The sequence below is a fragment of the Hemiscyllium ocellatum genome, chromosome 8 (genome assembly GCF_020745735.1).
Source record: "Hemiscyllium ocellatum isolate sHemOce1 chromosome 8, sHemOce1.pat.X.cur, whole genome shotgun sequence".
In the NCBI taxonomy this organism is placed as follows: Eukaryota; Metazoa; Chordata; class Chondrichthyes; order Orectolobiformes; family Hemiscylliidae; genus Hemiscyllium; species Hemiscyllium ocellatum.
In genome coordinates, this window is record NC_083408.1 from 112,118,060 (window position 1) to 112,132,413 (window position 14,354).

The 14,354-nt window shown below is 46.2% G+C and overlaps 1 protein-coding gene across 1 annotated transcript in view; it reads left to right on the forward strand.

The window, feature by feature from the left end:
- The first annotated feature begins 3,056 nt into the window (after positions 1–3,056).
- angel1 (angel homolog 1 (Drosophila)) overlaps positions 3,057–14,354 on the forward strand; it is a 30,083-nt gene continuing 18,785 nt past the window's right edge. The window contains exons 1-2 of the mRNA XM_060829477.1: positions 3,057–3,148; positions 6,259–6,951. Coding sequence (XP_060685460.1) covers positions 3,085–3,148; positions 6,259–6,951 — 757 coding nt within the window. The 5' untranslated portion in view covers positions 3,057–3,084. The remainder of the gene's footprint in view (positions 3,149–6,258; positions 6,952–14,354) is intronic.

Genomic DNA, 14,354 nt, shown 5'->3' on the forward strand with positions numbered 1-14,354 from the left:
TAACCTTCCTGTGATCCAGTATGATCAGGCTGTGATCCGGTGTGATCAGATTGTTATCCCAGTGTGATCAGGCTGTGATCCCAGTGTGATCAGGCTGTGATCCTGGTGTGATCAGGCTGTGATCCTGGTGTGATCCCGGTGTGATCCAGTGTGATCAGGCTGTGATCCAGTGAGATCAGGCTGTGATCCTGGTGTGATCAGGATGAGATCCAGTGTGATCAGGCTGTGATCCCGGTGTGATCAGGCTGTTATCCCAGTGTGACCAGGCTGTGACCCCGATGTATCATCAGTGTGATCAAGCTGTGATCCCGGTGTGATCAGGCTGTGATCCCGGTGTGATCAGGCTGTGATCCAGTGTGATCAGGCTGTGATCCTGGTGTGATCAGGCTGTGATCCCGGTGTGATCCAGTGTGATCAGGCTGTGATCCCGGTGTGATCAGGCTGTGATCCAGTGTGATCAGGCTGTGATCCTGGTGTGATCAGACTGTGATCCCGGTGTGATCAGGCTGTGATCCTGGTGTCATCAGGCTGTGATCCCGGTGTGATCAGGCTGTGATCCCGGTGTGATCTGGCTGTGATCTCGGTGTGATCAGGCTGTGATCCTGGTGTGATCTGGCTGTGATCCTGGTGTCATCAGGCTGTGATCCTGGTGTGATCAGGTTGTGGTTGAGTGTGATCCGGCTGTGATCTAGTGAGAACAGGCTGTGATCCAGTGTGATCAAGCTGTGATCCTGATGTGATCAGGCTGTGATCCCAGTGTGATCAGGCTGTGGTCGAGTGTGATCCGGCTGTGATCTACTGAGAACAGGCTGTGATCCCAGTGTAATCTTGCTGTGATCCCGGTGTGATCAGGCTGTGATCCAGTGTGATCAGGCTGTGATCCCGGTGTGACCAGGCTGTGCTCCCGGTGTGATCAGGCTGTGATCCAGTGTGATCAGGCTGTGATCCCGGTGTGACCAGGCTGTGCTCCCGGTGTGATCAGGCTGTGATCCAGTGTGATCCAATGTGATCAGGCTGTGATCCCGGTGTGACCAGGCTGTGATCCCGGTGTGATCAGGCTGTGATCCAGTGTGATCAGGCTGTGATCCAGTGTGACTAGGCTGTGATCCCGGTGTGATCAGGCTGTGATCCCGGTGTGATCAGGCTGTGATCCAGTGTGGTCAGGCTGTGATCCCAGTGTGACCAGGCTGTGATCCCGGTGTGATCAGGCTGTGATCCAGTGTGATCTGCCTGTGATCCCGGTGTGACCAGGCTGTGATCCAGTGTGATCAGGCTGTGATCCCGGTGTGATCAGGCTGTGATCCTGGAGTGATCAGGCTGTGATCCAGTGTGATCAGGCTGTGATCCCGGTGTGACCAGGCTGTGATCCCGGTGTGATCAGGCTGTGATCTAGTGTGATCAGGCTGTGATCCAGTTGACCAGGCTGTGATCCCGGTGTGATCAGGCTGTGATCCAGTGTGACCAGGCTGTGATCCAGTGTGACCAGGCTGTGACCCCGGTGTGATCAGGCTGTGATCCCGGCGTGATCAGGCTGTGATCCCGGCGTGATCAGGCTGTGATCCAGTGTGATCAGGCTGTGATCCCGGAGTGATCTGGCTGTGATCCCGGTGTGATCAGGCTGTGATCCCGGCGTGATCAGGCTGTGATCCAGTGTGATCAGGCTGTGATCCCGGAGTGATCAGGCTGTGATCCCGGTGTGATCAGGCTGTGATCCAGTGTGGTCAGGCTGTGATCCCAGTGTGATCAGGCTGTGATCCCGGTGTGATCAGGCTGTGATCCAGTGTGATCAGGCTGTGATCCTGGTGTGATCAGGCTGTGATCCCGGTGTGATCCAGTGTGATCAGGCTGTGATCCCGGTGTGACCAGGCAGTGATCCTGGTGTGACCAGGCTGTGATCCCGGTGTGATCAGGCTGTGATCCAGTGTGATCAGGCTGTGATCCCGGTGTGACCAGGCTGTGATCCCGGTGTGATCAGGCTGTGATCCAGTGTGATCAGGCTGTGATCCAGTGTGATCAGGCTGTGATCCCGGTGTGACCAGGCTGTGATCCATTGTGACCAGGCTGTGATCCAGTATGATCAGGCTGTGATCCCGGTGTGACCAGGCTGTGATCCCGGTGTGACCAGGCTGTAATCCCGGTGTGACCAGGCTGTGATCCCGGTGTGACCAGGCTGTGATCCGGTGTGACCCAGTGTGATCTGCCTGTGATCCAGTGTGACCAGGCTGTGATCCAGTGTGACCAGGCTGTGACCCCGGTGTGATCAGGCTGTGATCCCGGCGTGATCAGGCTGTGATCCAGTGTGATCAGGCTGTGATCCCGGAGTGATCAGGCTGTGATCCCGGTGTGATCAGGCTGTGATCCAGTGTGGTCAGGCTGTGATCCCAGTGTGATCAGGCTGTGATCCCGGTGTGATCAGGCTGTGATCCAGTGTGATCAGGCTGTGATCCTGGTGTGATCAGGCTGTGATCCCGGTGTGATCCAGTGTGATCAGGCTGTGATCCCGGTGTGACCAGGCAGTGATCCTGGTGTGACCAGGCTGTGATCCCGGTGTGATCAGGCTGTGATCCAGTGTGATCAGGCTGTGATCCCGGTGTGACCAGGCTGTGATCCCGGTGTGATCAGGCTGTGATCCAGTGTGATCAGGCTGTGATCCCGGTGTGACCAGGCTGTGATCCAGTGTGATCAGGCTGTGATCCAGTATGATCAGGCTGTGATCCCGGTGTGACCAGGCTGTGATCCAGTGTGACCAGGCTGTGATCCAGTGTGACCAGGCAGTGATCCCGGTGTGACCAGGCTGTGATCCCGGTGTGACCAGGCTGTAATCCCGGTGTGACCAGGCTGTGATCCCGGTGTGACCATGCTGTGATCCTGGTGTGACCCAGTGTGATCTGCCTGTGATCCAGTGTGACCAGGCTGTGATCCGGTGTGACCCAGTGTGATCTGCCTGTGATCCAGTGTGACCAGGCTGTGATCCTGGTGTGACCCAGTGTGATCTGCCTGTGATCCAGTGTGACTGTGCCGTTGCTGTCAATAAAGTTGGTTGTGTAGGAGCTGGAGCGGCGCGTGCGCGCGGCCCCGGGCGGGATGGTGGGCTCCCTGCTCTGTTTCATCCTGGCGCCGCTGGCCCGGCTCCTCGGCCGGATCACAGGTCAGGTCTGGGTGCGGGGGGCAGCGCGGCCCTCTCTGAGGGCGGCGGGGGCGGTGTGGCATGGAAGCGAGTGCAGGCTCCGCCGGGCTCTGAGGCGGCCAGTGCCCCCCGCGAGCAGAGCGCGGGACCGGGGGGCGTGAGCGCGAGACCGCGGAGACCTGGCGCCCCGTTACCCGGAAACGGGGGCAGGCGGTTACCCCGGGCGCTGAGCGACTCCCTGGCCCCAGGGCCTTTCCCCGCCCAGGTGTAATTGGGTGTCTTTCTGTCGTCCCTCAAGCTTCAGCTTCTCTGTCACTGGGTCATGACATCTCCCCTGTCCAGGTTGTGTCAGGCCCAGTGTTTGTGGGCATGTCCCTAACACCACCCCAGGCTGCAGTCTGAGCCAGCCTCTCTCGCCTGTGCCTTTTTACACCTGCCCATGTCAGTGAGGTGGAAACTTGGCTGGCACATGGCTCACAGGGGAGCACGGAAATGAGCAAGAGAGCCACTGCTCAGCCATCCCCACAGTGGACAGTGTTCTTTATCCAAAGGTTTGCAGACTCAACTCCTAACATGGAGGATGTATTGTGGGCCAATGCTTCTGTGTGGCTGGAGAGGAATGTTATATTGTGGGAGTTTGAGCTTTTTGGATAAGCTGCAACCCTGTTAGTGCTCACCTGGCCAAGGAAGGGTCAGGAGAACTCTCTCTCTGGTGTCCTGGCCATCACATCTGACAATCCATGCCTAAAACCAGTGGTCACTTAAGTTATTGTGTTTATGGGGACTTTATTTCACGTTTCTAACATCATAAAAGTGACTCTTTCATGAGTGCTTTGGGATATCCTGAGGTAGTGGAAAGTGCTATAAAAATGCAAGCCCATTTTTATTTGCTTGCAGGGCATGATAGTAGCATGGCAGTAGTAAAGGGCTGGGCTGGTGATCTGCCATCCTGGCAGTTAGAGTACAAAAATTGTTCACAAATCTGGAATGGAAAAACTTCGTGTGATGGTTGTTTAGCTACAGAGTGGTGGGTATGTGGAATGAACTGCCAGTGGTGGTAGTAGAGTCTGAGAAATTAAGGACATTTAAGCAACCGCTGGAGAAGCACAGGGGTGACAGTAAGTTGAGGGGTGTGTAGCTTTGATTGATCTTAGATTAAGTTAAATGCTCAGCACACCATCGTAGGCTAAATGACCTATACTGTGCTGTACTGTTCTATGTTCTAACACTGTCAGTAAAATGAAATCAAGCTCACCTATATCCTTTAGAAAAGAAATTCTGCTGCCCTTATCATCTTTGCTTAGAAGTGTTTCCAGATTTGTGGTACTTGGTTGGCCTTAACTGCCATTTGACGTGACCTAGAAAGTTACTCAGTTGTATTTTAATGATTATTAAATATGAATTTCACTGTCATGTTTTCAAGGGCAATTGGGGATTGGCAATGAATATTGACTTTGTTAGGAATGTCATATGTTGTGAATTAATTTAAACAAAAACACTACTAAGCCAGTTTCAGGACAACATCATTGTGTTGATTGCTAACATGCTAAATTCCATAACATAGTCAGGGGGACGTCATGACCCCAGGAACTACAGCAGTTGAAGAAGTAGATTCAGCACTTTCTTTAGACAGTTACACTGGCTAGAGTTGTGATCTTGCAACATTAAATGTATTTTGTTTAACAGAGTTACCTTTACCGAAGGGTGATAGAAATGAATACTTGTCAAACTGAGAGGCAAGAGTTAGAGGATATCTTTGCCAAAAAGGCAGATTTTAATAAGATTTTAAAGGTGTTGGGGTTGAGGATTGTAAGTTCCAAGTTTAGGATTCCAGGCTGATTCGGTAACCTCTACTAAAGGTGGAGTGAAAGGAAACGTTCACACACAAAGCCATTAGTTTTAAAAGCTGCCGATTACAGTCTGGAGAAAACTGGGTCTCCCTCTCCAAGATTTATTTCTTTTCATTATGTCAGCATACAAGGATGCACTGTAGGTCAGTGAGGATGCAGGTGATGCATGAGAATTGGAAGAGTGCAGGGTGACTAGAATTTGAACATACAAGGAGAAGTGTTGGAGGCTGCAGTTGAGAACAATGGCAAAAATTTTTCACCCAGGTATTAGTGGCTTTGTTTGTGAGGCAAAGGCAGTGGATGTCTTTGGGTGAAGGGGTAGTGGTTAGGAGATCGCAGTCCGGGTGGAGTTGGAAATGCAAGTACCCAATATTCTGGTGGTATTTTGCATGTCTTTGATTCATTCCAAAGTGGCAGGGAAAGAGGTAGAATCACTGGGAAAATGGTGGGTGTTTTCTTTTGCAAGACCTGAAGTGATGGTTTTGGTACATGTCAACTTTGCATATCTTTAACACTCCTGCCTTTGAATTGGAGCCTGTGGCTTCAAAACCCAAAGAGAGTAGAGCAGAGATACTGGTTAACCATTATCACTGGCCTCTCTGGGATTATAGATATGGGTGTGTGGAACAAGGTTTTCTGAATGGAGAGCATTAAATGATGAAAAAGCATAACACTTTTTAACTTTATACTAGTCTGCAGTGAGGGAATATCGCATTGTTAAAAGTGTTGTCTTCAAGGTGCTGTAATGTGGAGGTGCCAATGTTGGATTGGGTTGGATCAAGTTTAAAAATTGCACGTAACCAGCTTATAGTCCAACAGGTTTATTTGGAAGTATAAGCTTTCGTAACGCTGCTCCATCATCAGATAGCTGGTGGGACAGGATCTCAAGACACAGATTTTATAGTAAAAAATCAAAGTGTCATGCAATTGATGCAAAGTATTGAACAAACTTAGAGTACCGTTAAGTCTTTAATCGCTTAGAATGGGAATCAAGGTTTCGAGTGGTCAATATGTAAATCCCAGAACTTCTTTAAAGAGGTAACTTAGGTTTATTTTTTTTAAAAGTGACATCTCAGTTCAGATAATGTATTAAAGACACAAGGTTACAGTCTGCCTGTATTCCATGCTTGAGTCAGACTGGTTTTATTTCCAAAATAGGAATTTATAAAATTCACGTGGACTGACTGCCTACAGATTATGTGCTTTTGGAACAAAATGAATCTGCAAATGCAGAATGTTTATATAAATACAGCAAGTTATTTTAATTTTTTTTTCTGTCAGGCCCTTACATTGAGGATGACTCTTCAGGGGAATGTTCAACAGCATCATTATTGGAAAGTGACAGACTATCTGATGGAGATTCTGCTCCACGGCTACCACTTAGCAAAGACCAGACTGCTTTGCTTCAGGATTGGTTTCGGGAGAAGCCAGGTGAACCTTCAAAAGGGGAATCAACAGGGGAGACACCAGTGAGTGTTGACATGGAGAAAAAGACCCAGGATCAACCATCAGAGAGCTGGGAGGTGGAAGAGGCCACCATGGCATGGCAGCAAACTAAAAATGTGCCAACATTGTCCCAGCAGTCAGAACAGTGGCAGGCTGCTGCTGTAGAGGGTATCAATCAGGACCAGAGTATTGTGGGATGGCAGTTGACCTCTACATCTGAGACTGTCACAGGCTGGCCCACATTGTCAACCCAAGGACTGAAGGCTGAAACTGCAGGTTGGACACCATCACCTGCTCAGAATATGGGTGGGTTTGAGCTCCCAACAGGCTGGCAGTTTCAACCTCGGCAGCATGATAGCCAGCGTGGTGGTATTATGGAATGGCAATTGATGCCAGCACACATGAATGAGCCAGTTGCAACTACAGGGTGGCAGTTTCCCACTCTGTTGGATGTGAATGCAGCAGCAAACGACCTGTGGCAGTTTCAAAGTGAAGGCAATCTTGAAATGGGCACAGACCCGTATCAAGGTAAGGACAGTGAATGATTGAATAATGCCTCTCAACTAGAGACCACTTTTATTGAATCACCAAAGTACCCATGTAAGTGAGATTGTTGTAGGATACTGCTGCTGTTTCATAATTTTGGTGTAACTAGAGTCCGTTTATGGTGGATATTCATATTCCATCAGGCCACCAATATTGCAGTTCTTTTATCTTTTTATGTTAGCTATTCTGCTCAGATCCCACATTATGGAGTCATACAGCACGCTAATCTCACTTGTGTCCCCTTTGCTTTTGCCTACCCTATACCAATATAAATGATTTCAAATACCAGTAGACTGGTATCTTGCTGTGCACTCCCAGAACATACATTACTGTTGAGGCAAATTCAATTTGTATTCTATCAGAGTGAGTCTTGGGTTCGGAAGCACCAACTTATTTCAATGAAATTTTTTAAAAAAATGCTTAGTACTTAGACGTGGTACAGATAGTTCTTCTATAATGCAATGGTTACATTCTTGTGCAACCCTGCATTATAAAAAAGTTACATTTTAGAAACAGTGCTTCAAGTGGTGGTGATGTAATCACATTACAGCCAACACACATTTTAAAGGTTCATGCTTTAGAAGCAGTATCCCCAATTAATGAATTGCATTACAGCAAATTCACGTTAACAAAATGTACGTTATAGCAAAACGACCTGTATATGTAAACTTTGCATGCTTCGCAATAGATGTGAAAACACAACCAAAATACATGCCCCATGGGGAGGCGATGGCCTAATGGTATTATCACTCAACTGTTAATCCAGAAACTCAACTGATGTTCTGGGGATGGGGGTTCAACTCCCACCATGGCAGATGGTGGAATTTGAATTCAATAATAATCTGGAATTAGGAATCTACTGATGATTATGAAACTATTGTCGATTGTCAGGAAAAACCCATCTGGTTCACTGATACCCTTCAGGGAGGAAACTGCCATCCTTACCTGGTCTGGCTTTCATGTGGTTGATTCTCAACTGCCCTTTGAAATGGTCTAGCAAGCCATTTGAAGGCAACTAGGGACAAACAATAAATACTGGTCAGCTAGTGATGCCCATGTCCCGTGTGAATAAAAATAAATTTCCCCAAACTACCCTCAAAATATACTAGATTTTTGAAGCAACACATTCAAAACAATCTGAGTCTTTACTGACTGGACATTGAATGTAGGCTATGATCTCCGTGTGAGTATCCCAATAGAAACTGTAATTGGAACCTCCGATGACAGCTGTCCAAGAAAATGGTCTGTAGGATACGATGCCCTGCTCAGACTAAACTTGTGTCTTCATGTTTGATGCAGCTGTTAAAGCATCAATAACCCTGGCTGGTTTGATTCTTTGACCTGATGCCAGGTAACTAAGACCAACTTGCTTCGAGATCCTATGAAAGTCTGTCAGAATAAAAGACCTAAATGCACTTGCCTCCTTCTCCTACCATAACACAAAGAAGCAGAAATTAGGCCATTCAGCCCATCGAATCTGCTCCAACATTCAATCATAGCTGATAAGTTTCTCAATCCCATTCCCCCACTTCCGCCTCGTAGTCCTTGATCTCCTTTACAATCATGAACCTATCTATCACATTCTTAAATGTAGTCAATGATGTGGTCTTCACAGCCTACTGTGGCAGTGAATTCCATAGATTCGACACTGTCTGGCTGAAGAAGCTTCTCCTTATCTTTGTTCTAATAAAAGGTCTTCCCTTTCCTCTAAAGCTGTGCCCTTGAGTCCTAGCCTCTCCTACCAATGGAAATATCTTCTCAACATTCACTCTGTCCAGGCCATTCAGTATTCTGTATGTTTTCAATTAGATCCCCCCTCATTCTTCTAAATACTATTGAGTATAGCCCCAAAGTCCTCAAATGTTCCTCATGTGTTAAGTTTTTCATTCTTGGGTTTAGAGATGCCGATGTTGGACTGGGGTGTACAAAGTTTAAAAAATCACACAACACCAGGTTATAGTCCAACAGGTTTAATTGGAAGCACTAGCTTTCGGAGCGCCGCTCCTTCATCGGGCGGTTGTGGAGGACACAATTTTAAAACACGTAATTTGTAGCAAAAGTTTACAGGATAATGTAACTGAAGTTATGCATTGAAAAATACCTTGATTGTTGAGTCTTTCATCTGTTTGAATGCCATGATAGTTTCACTTCTTCTTTCATATGTAAATCACAAAACTTTCTTTTTAAAAGTCTCCATTAACCTGAGAATGTAACCTGTTGGTAAAAGGTGAGGTCTGCAGATGCTGGAGATCAGAACTGAAAATGTGTTGCTGGTTAAAGCACAGCAGGTTAGGCAGCATCCAAGGAACAGGAAATTCGACGTTTCGGGCCAGAGCCCTTCATCAGAGCCTGATGAAGGGCTCTGGCCCGAAACGTCGAACTTCCTGTTCCTTGGATGCTGCCTAACCTGCTGTGCTTTAACCAGCAACACGTTTTCAGCAATGTAACCTGTTGGACTATAACCTGGTGTTGTGATTTTTAACTTCATTCTTGGAACCATTCTTGTGAACCTCCTCTGAACACAGTTCAGGGCTAATACATTGTTCCTGAGATATGGGGTCCAAAATTGTGCACGGCATTCCAAATGTGGTCTGACCAGAGCCTTAAAAGCCTCAGAAGTATATCCCTGCTTTTATATTCAAGTCCTCTCGAAATAAATGCCATTATTGCATTTGCCTTCCTAACTACCAACTCAACCTGCAAGGTTATTTGGGAGTTCTACTTCAAGATTCTCTCAGGTCCCTTTGCACTTCAAACTTCTGAATTTTCTGCCCATTTAGAAAATCGTCAATGTCTCTATTCTTTCTACAAAAGTGCATGACCTCACACTTTCCTATGTTGTAATTAGCTTGCCACTTCTTTGCACACACTCCTAACCTGTCCAATTCCTTCTGCAGTGTCCCCGCTGCCTCAATCCCTCTACCTATCTTTGCATCAAACTTAGCCAGAATACCCTCCGTTTCTTCATCTAGATTGTTAATGTATAAACTGAAAAGTTGCCCCAGCACTAAGCCTTGTGGAACACCACTTGTCACCGGCTGCCACCCTCCGAAGGACCTTTTTTATCCACACTCCCTACTTTATGCCATACGGAAAAGCTTCTATCCATGCTAGCACCTTGCCTATTATACCATGAGCCCTTATCTTACTCAGTCGCCTCCAATGTGGCACATTGACATAGGCCATCTTGAAGTCCAAGTAGATAACATCTATTGGTTCTCCTTTGGTCTAATCCACCCGTGACTTCCCTCAATGAAACCATGCTGAATTTTACCATACACTTCCAAGTATTCAGAAATCCCATCCTTCACAATGAATTCCAGGATCTTATCCACGACCGAGGTCAGTAATTTTCTGTCTTCTGCCTTATTCCCCTTAGAATCGATTCTAACTTTTCTCTGTCGCTCTCTCTGTCGCTCTCTCTGTCGCTCTCTCTGTCGCTCTCTCTGTCGCTCTCTCTGTCGCTCTCTCTGTCGCTCTCGCTCTCTCGCTCTCCTCTCCCTGACACTAGTGATTCCTGAAACATTACCACTAACATCTCCACCAGCTCTGCAGCCTACACCCTGGAGTTCTAAGGGAGACAGCTATCTGGTCTAGGTGATTTATTCACCTTCAGCATTCAATTTTGCTAGCACCTTCTTGGTGTTGGCCCTCGTACTCAGCTCTGCCCCTTCACTGTCTGGAATGTTTTGGAAATTACTTGTGTCATCCACTGTGAAGACTGACACAAAATAATTATTCAGTTCCTCATCCATTTTTTTGTTTCCCACTACTATCTCTCCTATGCCACTTTCCAGTGGCCCAATGTCGACTTTTGCATCTGCCATTTTATATATCTAAAAAAGCTCTTATAGTCTTCCTTTTTTATTACTGGCTAGCTTACCATCCTATTTAATCTTCTTCCTCCTTATTTCTCTTTTTGTTGCCCTCTGTTGATTTTTGTAAGCTTCCCAATCCTTTGGTTTCCCACTCTTCTTTGCTACTTTACATGCTTTCTCTTTTGCTTTTATGCTGTCTCTGACTTCCCTCATCAGCCTTGGTTGCCTTATCCACCCTGCACCATGCTTCTTTTCCCTTGGGATGAATCTCTGCTGTGTCTCCTGAATTACTCCCAGAAACTCTGGCCACTGTTGTTCCACTGTCCTTCTTGCTAGACTCCTCTCCCAGTCAGTTCTACCCAGCTCCTACCTCATGCCTCCAAAGTTGCCTTTATTCAGCTGTAATACCATTACCTCTGATTCTGTCTTCTCTGTCTCAAATTGCAGAGTAAATTTGATCATGTTATGATCGCTGCTTCCTCAAGGTTCCTTCATTTTAAGCTGCCTTATCAAGTCTGCTTCATTGCACAACACTAAATCCAGTATTGCCTGTTGCCTAATGAGCACCATCACCAGCTGCTCCAAAAATTAGTCTCTCAGGCGTTCCACCAATTCCTTTTCTTGTTAATTACTACCAACCTGATCTCCCCAGTGCACCTGTATATTGAAATTCCCCATGATCACTGTAACTTTGCTTTTCCTACACATTGTTTCTATGTGCTGATGTATCTTGCTACCCAGTTCCTGACTACTGTTTGGAGGCCTGTACATGACTCCAGCTCTGCTTTTTTATAGAACATAGAACATAGAAAAATACAGCACAGTACAGGCCCTTCGGCCCTTTTTTTAACCTTTTGCAGTTCCCTAATTCTACCCACACAGATTCTGCACCATCTGACCTTATTTTGTTTCTTACTATTGATTTAATTTCACTTCTTACTAATAAGGCAATCTCAACCCCTCTCTCCACGTGCCCATCTTGTTGATAGGATATATATCCTTGAATATTTGGCTCCCAGTCCTGATCCTCTTGCAGCCACGTATCTGTGATGCCCACCACATCATACCTGCCAATTTCAATCTCTACCACAAGCTAATTTCTTATATTTCATGCATTCAACATCTTGACTCCTGTATTAACCATCCCTCCTCTCACTGTCATTCTCTTGTCCAGTGTACTTGACGTTTGATTGCTAACCCAGCCAGACACATGGTTCTATTCATACATGCTGGAGATTTTTAATAACCTCTCCTGAGTTCTGTATCTTACCTCCTTTTTAATTCAGGTTTTCTAATTTTCCCTTTTAGAGAAGCCTCTGCCCCCCCCCCCCTCCCCAATTTAAAGCCCAGTCTACAGCCCTGGTTATGTGATTTGCTGGGACTCTGGTCCCAGCACAGTTCAGATGAAGACTGTCCCATCGGAACTTGTCCCTTCTTCCCCAGTACTGGTGCCAAGGTCCCATGAATTTGAACCCATTTCTCCCACGCCAATCTCTGAGCCACGCATTTACCTGCTAAATCTTATTGACTCTGTGTCAATTAACTCATGCCTCAGGTAGTCTTCCAGAGATTATTCGGTTTTTGGTCCTGCTTTTAAATTTAGATGTTAGCTGTTCATGCCCCCTGAGCAGACCCATTGCTCTAGTATTATCTGTGTCATTGGTATCCTCCCATTCCAAGTTTCTCTGCAGCCCAGATGAGGTGTCCTGAGCTCGAGTACCAGGCAGGCAACGTAACCTTCAGGACTCTGTAATCTGGTCATAGGACAGTGTCTGTGCCCCTAACTATACTATCCTCAATTAAAACAACATTTCTCTTCTCTCCCCCTACTGGAATGGCTCCTTGCACAGTATTCCAACAATGCAATAGAAAGATGGGCATCGAACTGGCACTTAAAGTTTTATGTATTCATCCACCCAGCAGTAAAATTAAGTTGATCTTTTTACATTTGAATTAATATTGGCATACACTTTTCTCTTTGTCAAAAACCAAGTCCCCAGCCAACTACTAAAACAACTGCACATTTCTGCACCTTTCAGCGATAACTCTGAAACCAACAATTAACCTGCTATGTATTGTTAACAGTGAAAAGAATTCAAAACAGTAATATAAAAGTCAAAAATACATTGTCTTCTGAGTAGTAACAAATCAGACTGTCAGTAAAGTGTGCAGGTTGGTTTTTAAATTTATGTAGTTTAGTGCCGTAAACGCCAATCACGCTCCCAGCAATACAGATATGGTTATTTGACCTTGAAACTTGAGATAAATCCAAATACTTCATGTGAGCACTTGAGTGATTTGCTGGTCATGATAGAAACTGTTCGGTAATAGATTAGGGCTGCATGCTAATCTTATCAGTATTGTTTTTCCCCATACATGCAGTAAAACCATAAGACATAGAAGAGCAAGCACAGGTTATTTGGTCCATTGAGTCTGCTCTGCCGTTTGTGATGTGGCTGATCTGATAATCCTCAATTCCACTTTGCTGCCTTTTTCCTCATATCCCTGATTTTCTTCAAAAATTAAAAGTCTGCCTATCTGATTCTTCAGTGTACTTAATGAATCAGTCTCAAGAGTCCTGTGTTCCATAGATTCACTACTTGTTGGGCGGCACGTTAGTTCAGTGGTTAGTACTACTGCCTCACAGCATCAGGGACCCAGGTTCGATTCCAATCTTGGGTGACTGTGTGGAGTTTGCACATTCTTCCCGTGTCTGCATGGGTTTCTGCACAGATGCTGCGGTTTCCTCCCACAGTCCAAAGATGTGCAGGTTGGGTGAATTAGCCATGGGAAATGCAGGGTTGCTAGGATTGGGGGGATGGGGGTTGTTGGAGGCAGAGCACGCTGAGGGTGGGATGCTCTTCGGAGGGTCCGTGTGGACTTGATAAGCCAAATAGAATACCTAATGGAAGTAGGTTATGATTCTATACTTGGAAGAGAAGAAATTCCTCCTTATTTCTCCTTCATGTACAACCCTTTATTCTGAGATTATGCCCTCCATTTATAGACTCTCTCACAAGTAGAACCAACTTTTCTGCATCTACACTGTCAAATCCTCTAAGAGTCCTGCATATTTCAACAAGGTCTCCTCATTTTTCTATATTTCAACAAGAATAGGCCCAAATATATTCCACCTCTCCTCATGAGACAGTCTGTCTATACCTGGTATCAACCCAGTGAACCTGAAAACAACAAATGCTCGAGATCACAGTGGGTCAGGCAGTATCCGTGGAGAGAGAGCAAACTAATGTTTTGAGACCAGATGACTCCTCACCAGAGCTCTGATTTGCTGATAGATAAGATATACATGCATTTGGAAAGACCAGGGTTTGATTAGGATTTGTTTGCAAAGCTTTGTGCATAGGAGATCATGCCTCTAATGTTTGTTAGAGTTCTTTTGATGAAGTGACCAGGAAGGTTGATGAGGACAGGGTGGTAGATGTAAAATGTGTTGCTGGAAAAGCACAGCAGGTCAGGCAGCATCCAAGGAGCAGGAGAATCGACGTTTCGGGCATACGAGTCGATTCTCCTGCTCCTTGGATGCTGCCTGACCTGCTGCGCTTTTCC